The sequence below is a fragment of the Apus apus genome, chromosome 4 (genome assembly GCF_020740795.1).
Source record: "Apus apus isolate bApuApu2 chromosome 4, bApuApu2.pri.cur, whole genome shotgun sequence".
NCBI classification, from domain to species: domain Eukaryota; kingdom Metazoa; phylum Chordata; class Aves; order Apodiformes; family Apodidae; genus Apus; species Apus apus.
Window position 1 is genome coordinate 67018242 of NC_067285.1, and position 13490 is coordinate 67031731.

Here is a 13490-nt window from a genome sequence, read left to right on the forward strand (position 1 = left end):
CTACTGATACAATTCCTAGCTTTTTTATTATTATTATTTTATGATTGATCTTGAGAAAGAAAGTTTCCATTGTCATAACATGATGTTATAGGAAATTAAAAACACAGCTTTGAAAGTGGAAAATATTTCTCCTGTTCTTTCCTGTCAAGACAACTGCATTTCAACAGAAGAAGGGTAAAATGTAACCTCTTATCCCAATGAACAAAAAATAAAAACCATGAAACTATATAATTTCAAGCACATAAAAAAGATTTGTCTCTTTCTAATGAAAGCAATCAGTCAAAATAGGCAGTTCCCAATACACTGAAAGTAGTTTTCAGTAAGAATATTTGTATCAGTTTTGACGAGAATGGAAATTCTGAGCAAATGAGAGATGAGCTCATCTTTGACAAAAATTGGCAAGAGAAATACTATGGAGCACCAAGATTGCAAGGGAAATACCTGTTTTACATCCATCCTCTCCCTGGCATCCCACTGCACTCTCCCCTCCTGCCACCCTGCATTTTCTCTTTTACCTGATGCTGGCTCTTCTGTATTCCTGGTGGATGTCATTTAGTCTGACTTTTAAGCTACACAGAAGTGCACTTTCAAGTAAATCACGGTCCTCTGCTAACCATAGTTTCAATGTCATAACATGCAAATTCCCAACACTTTCCATCCAAATTAAATTTAATTGAAATTTCACAAAAGATCTGCAGAAGTTAGCAGAAAGTAGAGAATCAGTCACTGCGTCTTCCTGTATTGTATCACACCAAATAAAGGAAGGAAATTATAATTTTCAGCAGGTCTACAATAGATTTAAGTACTGCACTGAACTGGAACAGCAGGTCCCAGTTCACTGAGGTATTTACCATTAGTAGCAGAGTGGTTTATTTCGTTTCTAGCAGTCTACTTATGTATTTAAAGTTGTTGCAGAGAAAGTATCATGTTAATATCGTGCCAGGTCCATCTTTTCTATCAGCACTAGAGGCAAAGCAGTCAGAAACAGTAACATTTCTTTTCAACCCACTAGAAAATACTCCATCAATAACATCTCTGTAAATTGTAAGTATATCTTTCAGTCACATCATAAATTGCATGTCAGCCTTTAGAAACAGCTGAAACAGATCACAGCTTAAACTGCCAAGTGCTGATATATATAGACATTTTTTTAAATCACTTTACAAAGCTCTGCCTTTGGTCACAATCACAAAGGAAACAAGCTAACCAAGAAGAAAATAGTTTGTCTGCTCTTGGTTACTAAGTTAGTGTTAATGTGTCAGCAGAAGTGTGTAAATTTGCCTTTTTACCTAATGAAGCAAAAGGGAATAAGATGAAAGATGCCAAAAAAAAGAAGTGTTAACTTTGTAAGAGGAGACAGTAACTTCCCTAAGATCAAAATATACATTTAGAAGTTGCTTCTTGTTGTAAATGTAAGAAAAAATTATATACCAGATAACAAAGCAATGCCACTATTGTAATCTACAACTGTTCTCAGATGAAGGGAAAGTAGCAATTTTTTTACTAAAATGAGAACAAAAAATGCAATACAATTTTCTCATCTCTGAACAAATAACACAACTACAGAATGTTCCATATAACCCATAATAATTTGTGAACTAAAAACCTGCATGCATTGATTCGACATGGAAAGTCCTGCTATTCTCACTGACAGAAGGAGAGAGGAACAACACATCTTTCAGGCATTACGGCCAAAGGCCTTGAGTCACATTCATATGAAATGTTTTGCGCTACATTTATCTCTTGGATTAAAATACGTAATATTTCCTCCTTAAGCTCATAAAATTAAGATAATTTAGAGCAGAGCTATACAATCCTACCAGATAAATGTGCAGGGCTTGAAGCTTCCTGGGTTACCCTGGTGTCTCATTCAGGGTATCTATTTTCCTACATGCCTACAGCTCTATCCTTGCTCAAAGGCAACCCTAGGTGTCCTGGAAGAAAATAAAGCATTGACATAAGCATCCTGGTGCAGAGAGGAAGAGATGCGAGAGTCACCTCATTTCCCCATTGGGAGCAAATGACAGAAACCAGAAGAGAAGAGAAATGCACAGGAAGTGTGTGCATGCTGACAGGGATATGGAAGCAGAATGAAATGCACCACAACCTCCAAATGTTCACATGCGGTTAGAAAACCAGTGTAGGAACAGGAAGAAGTCCTCTAAACTTCAAAAATTGTAGCACAGAGCCTTTGAGGACAACCCCGTTCTGAATTACAAGGATCACTGGAGGAAAAATGAAAACCACTATTTCTGCAGTGCTGTTTTCTACCCCACTAAGATATAAGACAGTACTCCTCCAAGCTATCAGCTTCCTTTTGTTCGTTTGTTTGTTGGATGGTTATTCACAGGAATGGCAGCTTTTATTTCAACATTATAGATAAAAGTATTGCACTGAAATTTAAATGTCAAAAATACACACTCAAATGCCAAATACATACAGACAAATGCCAACAGAGAGACATCAGAAATACACCTGTATCTCCTACTGAATATAACTATATCTGCACAAAAACAAGCCACAGCGCAATGTGCAAAAGCAAGAGTTTTTTTTCAGTTCCTTTGGGATGGTAACACCACTGCTGTAAATAAAACCAGTATCTGGCAGCAATCTGACTGTATTACTCCCAAGTACTTGACTCTGGCAACACATATAGCCTAAGCAATCCATGGTCTGCAAGGTGAGGGATGGCATTTACAGACATAATTGTATAAATTTTGTATTTCAGGCAAATTCCACTCCTGAATTCTAACTCATCACTAGATGAAGAACTCTAATGCAATGAATTTTCATATGAATGCTCCCACTGCTTTCCAGATATGACAGTAGCCCACGAAGTTGAAGGAGGGGATTTGCACAGAGTTTCTCCTAGATATATGACTCAATTTGGCCAATAAAAACAAAGGCAAACATGAATTCTTGGTGTTTCCTAAATTGTTTTCTATTTTGAGTCCTAGGAATATTAAGCTGTCAATATAAGTGAACTTTTCTGAAGTAATCAAATTACTTCAGAACCCAAACACAACTGACTCAAGCAGAATTTGGACTCTTTCAAATGCACTCCTATTTCTAAAATGTTACTTGCCTTAATTAAAATAAATTGATTGTTCCTCAGGAAAAAAAAAAGAAGAAAATAAATTTTTATATACTTGATAGTGTGAACTTCTGGTCCCAATGACTTCAATGGTCCTTTTGTAATGATTTCACCCTTAATTATCTCCTAAAAAAGTACTTGAAAACATGTTAATTAGGGAAGATGCATTTGTTCAGAAATTTCAGTCAGTCTGCTAATTGCAGCTGCTTCCACTAGAGCTGAGATATAAATATGGTTAGGTAGTTCTTAAGTCAGACCACTAAATACATTAAAATCTGAAGTGCACTTTAATTAGTGTAGCTAACAAAAATATATCCGACTCCTGTAATTATTGTGATCTGTTTCCAACACTAGTGGCTCATACAATGTAAAGTAAAACCTAATCAAAGATAAAATAGGTGAAGTTTTCTCAAAAGTGTAAAACCAGCTTAAGGCTTTTTCCCCTTAAAAATGTCCTTCTCTATCTCTGATGAAAATGTTTTAGGATCCCCTTTATTTAATTTTGTGACATTGATTACAAATACCACAATCATTTAAAAGTATTTTACTATTCAGTTTAGTGTAAAAAAATATTTAGTCGGAATTCTTTAGAATTTTTTTGAAAGATGCTTCCAGGAACAATTATCACATTCTCACACTATATACAGAAGTCTCTTTCTGAAAAAAATTCCTTTCTCTTCACCATGACTCTTTCTAAAGCTTTCTCTGGATCACTGAATGCTGTTTAGAAAAAAATTCGAACAGACTGAATCTGTTCTGCTCTGGACACTTACTTTTTATTTTAACCAGCTGCAGTGTAAAACTCTAGGGATAGACATTTACGGTGCTACCTGCAATGGGAAAATATTCTTATAATCTCTATATTTAATTTTAAACACTCATCTTGGCAATCATAAAAAATCACATATTTTCAATATCTTACTTTTTAACTTTGCTTTTGTCCTTATAGGGTCTTGTGACACTGAGTTTCATAGTCTAGCTGTATTCTGTGCAAAACTCTATTCTCTCTGACCAACTCCAAATCTATTTCCTTTCAAAACCAGTCAATGTTTCTTTGTCCTTGAGCTGTAATACAGGGTAAACAAGGAATGTTTAAAAAGTCTGTTTGTACTACCTCGCTGTTTTGCACAACTTAAGTGTGCCATGGTCATTAATCTCTTCTTTATAAGTAAACTGTACCATAGTTTAAATTTGCACTATAAATCTAAATTATACCATCAGAAAAGAGCTTGAAGGGCTAGGAAGTCTTTTTATATTTTCTGTACTTCCAAGACCTTTCTGTGGGTCTCTCTCTCATCCATCTTTTTGTGAAATGGAAGAATACAACTTATTGCTTCGCTCAGGCATTCACTCAGACAGGCCCACACTCAAAAAACAGTCAAAGTCAACCAATCAAATACAGAGATACAGATTTCATAGAATCATAGAATAGTTTGGGTTGGAAGGAATCTTAATGGTCATATAGATCCAACCCCCCTGCCACAGACAGGGACACCTCTAACTAGACCAGGTTGCTCAGAGCCCCATCCAACCTGCCCTTGAACACTTCCAGGGGTGGGGCATCTACAGCTTCTCTGGGCAACCTGTGCCAGTGTCTAACAACCCTCATAGTGAAGTATTTCCTCCTAATGTCTAAACTAAACCTCCCCTCTTTAAGTTTTAATCCATTACTTCTTGTCCTCTCACTACAATCCCTTGTAAAAAGTCCCTCTCCAGCATTCCTGCAGGCCCTCTTCAGATATTGGAAGGCCACTATGAAGTCTCTCTGGAGCCTTTTCTTCTGTAGCTCTAAAGAATAAATAGCTGCTCAATGCATAGTACAGAAAACAAAGTCAAAGAAGACTGAATTTATAGGTGAGGGAATAAGGACTCATCCAACATTCTGGTCACCTAAAGACTCTGCAATGTGCACTGAAAATATCAACAAGATCCAGCTCCGTTTAGTTTCTGAAGCATCTGTCAGAATCTCTGCTCAAGGTGACTTAGCTACAGGCACATGTGTACATTAAGGTATTAAGAACAGATGAACAGCAGGAATGGAATAAGAATTCCAATGAATAGCAGAGAAGACATTTCAGGAGTTAAGAGATACTTTTAACGTAATTTATCTCTCCCTTCTTTCAGAGCACTTATCTGTTATTGCAGAAGGTGTACAAAAGAATGATGTACTTCATCATATAGTGACACTGAGACACAGAACCAGTTTACATATATTAAAATAGCTTTCTCTGTTATTTGCTTTCAATCACTTTAGGTTCCTCACATATAAACATCAGTGTGATTTGATACACTAACTGAAGAGATCTTGGCATTATCTGTCAGGAGGTCTGTCTTTGAAGGCAAGCTGCTCCTGAAAAATCCTATTAGTCTTTCATTTTCCTAAGAGGTAGCATATGATTCTTGATCCTTCTGCCATCCCAGATGGGCAGCTGTCCAAAGGTAAGGATATGCTCTGAAAATAGAGACCTGCTTCCACCATTCCTTAGATAGAACTTAAATTTAGTTTTACATACTAGCAAAACTGGACTACCAAGAAAAAAATTATTTTGCTGGAGATATACACCATTTCCTCAAACAATCTAAGTATATGGACTGCATTTGGTAGCTGAATACACAACATCACACTTATTCTGTAAAAGTTCATTTCTACTAAAACATCATGTATTTGTTTCATGAAGACGAGAGATTACAGAAATTTTATCTATGTTAGAACAGATTTTTCTCCTTCTATACCTATGATTTTTAATCATCTAATGGTTGCAGCATCCCACTTTGAGCATAAGTCTCAAGTGTCAGTTTGGATGCTCTAAATGTTTGCGATTTTGGAAATGGGTTGCAAAGGTTACAAAACAACAGCTTTCACTGGTCTTTTGGGACAGCTGACCAGCAGCTTAGCACATTCTGTATTACAAACACTTTGATCAAGACAACCTACTGCAAGGCCTCTTCACAATATTAAAATAGATGGGTATCTAGAAGTTCAAGACTTTTCTCCTACTTCTTATTCCTCTGAACAATACGCTGAAATAGGTTATCTGCCATCAAACACTTTTCTATTAACATGGAAAACAATATTAAAAAAAAAAAACAACCCAGTAAAATAAGTCTCATTTGAATATATGTAGCCTCACCTTGCGGATGCCTCTGCCAAGATCTTCTCCATAATTTGTCCCCAAAATTTCAAAATGCACATTGGGATTCCCACCATTTTCTGCAAATTCCAGTTCTCCAGTCAAGCCATTCACTCCACCCTATAGGGAAAAAAAAAGATAATGGAGTGAAAACTCAGAAGTAGCCAATTATAATAACCTTTCATTTCTCCAAGGGATCTGTGCAGTAACTATGCAGAATACATACACAACGACAAGAATTAGGACATTTTTCCAAAGACCACATTTCCCTACAAATTTTGACATCTAAACTGTTCCTGCATCATTTCAGTTCTTCACAGAAAAATCAAAAATCAGCAATGTTGAGCAGATACAAGCAAAAGTCTTATATCTTGTCTTGCAACTAAGTGTTGTGACTAAGATCAGGCTGGACCCAGTGGGGCTTTTTTGAGCCCAACAGAAATTATGTGCACAAATTAAGAGGGGCTTGTCTAGTTGAATATAGGGATTTTTCTGTTTTCCTCCACAACTCTTCCCCACTTCTAAGACTTCATGAGATGAGCAACAATGCATCATATTTTCAAGCTTGCTCTTTTTTACATTTTAATTGGAATGGATGAAAATATTAAAGATGGAACAATGAATATTTACTATGAAGAGTCAAAATTGAAAGGCCTATACCTGCTACAGTAATACTCAAAATATATTTCAGGAATAATTCAACATGACATACATTTAATCTTTGTATAAGAACTGTGATGACCTGAACTGTAAAATCCACAGAGCCAGGTGAAATGCCTACAGTGATAACTTTTAACCTTAAAACACTCCTTCAGTTTTCAGATTCGGGGGAAATTCGATGTTTAACCCACTTCCTCAGAAACACTTGAACAAGTTTAAAGTATGCACAAGAAAAAAATCTACCTCAGGTGTAAAACCACATGAAATGCTTAGCTTTTCTTCAAAAGATAAGGCAAGAGTTTTCCAGTTGTGATTGCTCTTTCAGTTAAGAGTTTTTATTTGATCTGAAAAAAACTGAGAAATCAACTCTTGCAATATAAACTAAAATCACATGTGCCTTGCTGAATCATGATTTTAAGAAATCTATTCTCACATTTTCTATTGGGAGAAAAACCAGGAAGGAGTAAAAAATTTGCATTTCCATTGCAAATTAGTATGAACTAACAAAATTTGGCCATCCTTTTATAAAACATTAATATGATTATAATAAAAATAAGGAGGTTGACTGTTGATATAACACCTTTAAAACCTGAGACTATCAGAAACTAGTACTGCCACAGAATAATACACAAATATTTAATGAAGTCCCATTTTCATTTAAAAGAAATATAGCAGATATTGTGCATATATATATTTCAACCTTTTAAAAGCCTTCTGTATTATGTTTACTTTTTGGATGAGATACTGAAATAAAAAATTAAAACAAAAAACAAAAAACAACAACATCCTGATCAAGGTTACATCTGCAGAGACTTGCAGGAAGACTCCAGGTCATTTTGCCCTTGGTAAGAGCCAGTCAGGCAATTTTGATGAATGTCATTAGGGTTAGCATAACACTGAGGTTACTTAATAGCTTGAGCACAATCCTGTAATAATCACACCTTCATGGCTTTTAGATTGGGGTTAGCACACCTCTGGCTGGTTCACAGTAAAGAGAGAGTGAGATTGTGTTTACCTGCAAAATCATTTGAACATATCCCTAGGTAAACGAGTTTCACAAATATAAACCTTTTCTGCTAACCTAAATTTGACCACATCCTATTAATGAATCATAAATAAAAACCTGTTCCACATACCTTTTTTCTGATATGGTCTCATCTGGCTTTTCGATTAATTAAGCCAGAATTTCATGGTACATGTGATTTAGAAACGCCTGCAAAGCAGCACAGATCTGCAAGGCTTAGGATTCCCATCTGAACCCTGAAAGGCTCCATCTGGCTGACTTGCCCTCCCTGAGTGTGTACACCTGTTCCTAGTCCTGAGCCACTCTGACCTCTTACCATATACTACTTCTATTATACTTCGTATTTCCTGTATTACTTCCTAGAACTTTCCACCCCTAATGTGAATTAAACCTGTGCATCTGAGTCAGGTGAAGTATGAAAATCAATTAAACTGTTACAGACCACCTGAGATGCACCACAATTTCAAGTGAGCCACAAGCAAGGTCTGAAAAAAAAAAAAAAAAAAGAAAAAAAAAAGGAAAGCAAAGCTCTGGAACAAAATGACAAAATAAAGGAAATACTCAACTAAAAAAATTAAAATCTCTCAACACAGATGCTTTGTACAGCAGAGAGTGTTTTTCTTTTCCCCTGTTGTGTGACAAAGTAGTTTTAGATTGGGAACTTTGAATTAAAAAAATTAAAGTAACTTTATTTTCCAGATTGAGATTGCTCCCAAAATATTAGGTGAAGACAGAATCATGTCTAAAATGATTTTTTGAGACTTGAGACAACAATTTAAATTTTTGGTCAACTTGAAAATAATTTATAACCTTTGTCCTTATTTGAGCAAATATGATAAAAAAATCATATAGAAAAGAATTTCACTTCAGTTATAGCTGAAATAATGAAATGCTCCTTTTAACAAAATACAGGACTTTTTAGAAATACACGTCCCTTAATAAGTAGTATTACTTATTAACAGACTTATCTACCATATTTTGGAGTTTAATTTCTACCCAAAACTGTTGTGTATGCTTATTTATCTTGATTTTTATATGTCTGCAACTGTTGGGGCATCATACAAACTTTTAGTTATTTTTATTTATCTGGAATCCAGCAGTAACCATACTAACAGTTTTTCTCATTCATCTATTTTGGCAATTTTAGAATGCTTTGAAAATTTCTCATGTAAGAGCACATTTGGTAAGAGCGCATCTGGTAAGAGCTTTCTTTCCTGGATTGTGTACTTCTGGTAATAATGTAATAAGGGCTCCTGGCTCAGAAAAAGTACATGCAGAAAGACAAAACAGTGAAGAACTGCCCATATAATACTCACAATACTAAATCTGATAGGAAACAACTTGGAGGTCCTGATGCCTCCCTCCCTACCTGGGACCTACCTTGCTGGACCTGCAGGCCAGGCAATTCTGTTACTGCTTCCGCTCCTAGTCCTTTTTGTCCTACACAGCCTTTTTACAAAGCTTACATGAGCCCGTTTTATTGCTTACAGCTGATGGAGTGGGATAGTCTATGGCTTAAGAAGAGTTCCTCCAATTTTTCTGCATAGTCTTTTACAGTGTGGATCCCTGTAAAACACTTAATTGATTTATGATGTGTTTCATCCCTCTACTAATGCACTGTGGAAGAAGATCGCAGAGGAAATGGCCATCTGTATGACAGCTACTGATCCAGTAGCTTCCTGATGAGATTCTTCCAAGTTATTTTAGCATTAATTATGATAACGGTAAGAGTCAAAGAAATTTTTCATTCCATTTAACTTACAGAAACAATGCTATTTGGGGGAAAATGAAGACAGATTTATTATCTACACTCTCAAATCCCTCTACGGTTGAGCTGCAACTGTGCCATTTCCTGACATATTTAAAATTGCAGAGTGAAATGTCAGTTGTTAGGACAAAAATGTTTTACTCAAGTTTCTGATCACTGCATTGGGCTTTTCAGAGCTGTTGTAAAGCACAGCAATATTGTTAAAGCCTCCTTGAGTCCTGTCTAGACTGCCAAAGATAAACCACAGTTTATATATGCTTAGGCACTACTATACTGTAAGTCCCTGAATAAAGCACTATTTACCTAGCAGTCAGGACCTCACATGGGAATGTCAATTTGCCAATAATTGGTTGTAAAATACTGTACTTGCTCTCATAGTTCCTGTTTAAACTTCTTTTTTTCAAAATACGGTTATGCCCAGACTCCAGCTATTTCGCAATTAAGGAAAAAACTGTGGTTACAAGCAGAAAATAAATCCTGTAAGTATAGACTATAAATTTAATATTTTATTCTTGAAAAACTTATGATACTGAAACCACTGTTGTTTTCAAGTCAACATACCATTTTTAGCTGGTAGCAAAGAGAACCTAATCTCCTACCCGAAAAACAATTTGGTGTCTTTTTTGCATGTCACCACAGAACATCACTGAGATTTCTGAGACTGGATCTAGTGGACAATTCCACCCATGATTCATGAAACAGCATGAGGTACAGCTCATTTTCCACAAAGGAATAGCTGTGCTGCTGCTAGCACTAAGCATTTGCTGTTTATCAGTGAGCTAAACAAATGTGACTGCAAAGAGATCAGGTAAGCATGAGAGAAGATATATGCAATAACTTGACGTCATTTTTCTGAGTTGAACGTCCATATAATCCTATTTACTTTTATTCTCAGGCTATTGGAGAAAGATTAATTTTTCCAACAGTAAAATTATTTTCTAGTAATGCTTATATCTCTCACTGTGAAATAGCTCTACTGAGAAATAAACAAGTTAGCATGTGTTTGGGGATACTTCCTATTACATAAGTGAATGAAGAACCAATTGCTAGAGCTGGTCAATTTAATTAGAAATATTGTATATCCTGATGAATTTAACTATTTATTCAGTTCCAGAATGTTTAGAAACAGGTATTAGATTTTAATAATTATAGTGGACTTAAAAAGGGGGTTTTTTTAGGCCTTGACCAATCAGTTCAATTCACACAGAAGAAAGCATCTTTTGGAGTTGTTTGTAGTAATGGCAGTGCAGGAATCAAATGTTCAACACCGAAAAGTAACAAATGACAATAGGGAATGATTCAAACAGCTATTTTGCCGTTTCAAGAAAAGTTTGAAACAGTAATTTGGCCTCATTCTCTACTCTTCCCTATTAGCTCATTAATCGTAAAGAAATTAGTTTATTCAACACCAGAGTTGTCCTATTTTTATGTGCTGCAGGTAGAACATTTCTTCATTTCTCCTACCTTCTTCAGCGTGTAGCTTATAGAGATTTCTGATCTCTTTTCTTACTTTCCCCTGAAGAAAACAAAAAGAAGTTTCCCTGTGCATCTAAAACATTGCCAAATACTCCTGTTTCTGGATCTGTGATTCTGGAAGATAGATTTTCTTCCAGAAAGGATTCCTCTAGAACTAGTTTTTCCTGCTTTTTTACCAGCAAGAGTTCAGCTGTGCACAGCAGTAGATGGCAACATCATCTCCACTTCACTGCTGCCAAGAGAACCAATACTTCAGTTGTTTTTCCTAAGGCATGTGGGCTGGAATTAAGCTTCTCTTCCTTAACTGTTTCGGCAGCACCACTATACTTGGTCACAAGGCAACACCCACTGAAACTTCATTGAGGGGAGCTACGAGCTGGAATAAGACAGCAATTCCAGCTCTGTGATACAGGTGATTATGAAGGTAGAGTTAAAGTTGTGCAGGGGGTGGAAGTTCTTTTTCAAGGAGAATTTAAGAAATCTCAGAATGCATATTCACCCTGAAAGACAACAATATCCCCTTATGACATTCCACTACACATTTCTGAAATAGTGATGATTTCAAAATGAAAACACAGAACCTTTTATCCAGAAACTATTCAAATGCCACATGCTAACTTTTTCCCATTTACTTTCAAAATTAAGAGAAACTGGTATGCTTTTGAGGAAAAAAACCAAAACCCCTTGGTTTTAGAAGATGTGCTGAGATGACAGGAAAGAAAAGATAAAGAAAAAAAAACACAAACAAAAAGGAAAATGGAAGCATTCTCAAAAAAAGATTGTGTTTTTTATTTTTCCTTTCATTTTTAGTTTTATTGTTTTTCTGATACCTCATCAGACATTCATCAATGTCAACATTTTAATTTGAAAAGTACACAGCTGTGATCCTGAAGATGACCTACATAAGTTCTTTAGCAATATAAAAGGAAGGGTCTGTATTTCATTTTGGGTTAAATTTTTACTTTTAATTTTAGCATGTTACTTCTGGAAATTAATCTCTGTCAGCACAATGCAGTATTTGGATTATTCCATTTACATCCATAAAATGGCTTATCAAAGCAGCATCATTCAAATAGCCGAAAAGCCCCAAAGCAACAGAATTCAAGTCTGGTTAGCTGCACGTGTCAGGAATTTCCTTGGCCTTTGATTCACTTTCTAGCAAGTTAACCACAGCCCTGGAAACTCCACTTGCTCCTGCCTTCTTCAATACTTGTGTATCTCTCCAAGCCACTTCTCCTCATGTTTTGAGGTTAAAAGCTACGTAAATTGATCTTCAGCATAGTGCAGCTCTTCTGTGAAAGGCCACAGAAGGAGGGGTTTTTTATTAATTATATCATTTAAGGAGTTGGGAATTGGAATAAGATACAGTGGTAATCTAGGACAATGTAGCAAAGAATTGAATAAACTCTGTTTGAGATGCAGAGAGACTAGATGGTGGTAAGAAACAGCATGAAGGACATGAATGTAGGAGAACAGGAGCCTCAAACCCACAAGCAAGCAACCAACTGTAATGATAAACAGTCAGCAGCCCTTTCCATGGTGGAGTACTCCTAAATTTAATGATGCTGGTAGGGCTACCAGACTTTGCCTGAAACTCCAGCTCAGATAGTAAATTCTAATTCTAAAGTAGAAGTGACTTTTTTGTTGTTGTGGGGTGTTTTTTTTTGTTTTTTGTTTTTTTTTTTTGTTTGTTTTGTTTTTGTTTGTTTGTTTGTTTGTTGTTTTTTTTTACTTTTCTGGCTCAGGCATTCTATTTGGACTTGAGTAAGTAGAAATAGCTTTTAGTTTATTAATGAAAAATGTATGCAATAATATTACAAAATGGAAGTTGGAAAGAAAAGTTCCAGAACAAGCCTTGCCTGAAACACAGCTTAAAATACATGGGACTGCCAAATGTGAATTTGAAATGGTTCTGATAGCTTAAGAGCAATACAGTTAAGAGTCCCTTATAGCCATATCCTGCCCCTGAAATAAGAAATGTGTCCTGGATTATCCTTGCACTCTCATGACATCAAACTATTAGAATGGTAAGTGGGGACAGCCAGCAAAGCAAGCCTTGAACTGTTATTTTGGACCTAATGCAGACTGACCAAGGAGTGAGGAAAATATAAGCAGTGTTCAGAAGAGCCTTGTATTTTATCTGTATCATCATAATTTCTGGTGTGTACAGGATGTAATGTAATGCAGAATGCCAATGTGGGAAACTGTTCTTCTTCCCCACATAAGACTAAACAAGATGCCTTTTAAGTCAGCAAAGGCCTTCTGCTGATTATGCCCAGCTAAGGGACCAAAACCCGGCCTGCTGCTCAAGGTCAAATGAAAGCAAAACAACAGGTG

The 13490-nt window shown here is 36.0% G+C and overlaps 1 protein-coding gene across 3 annotated transcripts in view; it reads right to left on the minus strand.

Moving 5' to 3' along the window:
- The window catches only part of GRID2 (glutamate ionotropic receptor delta type subunit 2), a 736483-nt gene that overhangs the window by 201681 nt on the left and 521312 nt on the right, over window positions 1-13490 (minus strand). For all 3 annotated transcript variants that reach the window (XR_007889412.1, XM_051618647.1, XM_051618648.1), the window contains exon 8: window positions 6226-6345. Coding sequence is in view for 2 of the 3 variants with exons in the window: in XM_051618647.1 (XP_051474607.1) it covers window positions 6226-6345 (120 nt within the window). In the remaining variant the exon portion in view is untranslated. The remainder of the gene's footprint in view (window positions 1-6225; window positions 6346-13490) is intronic.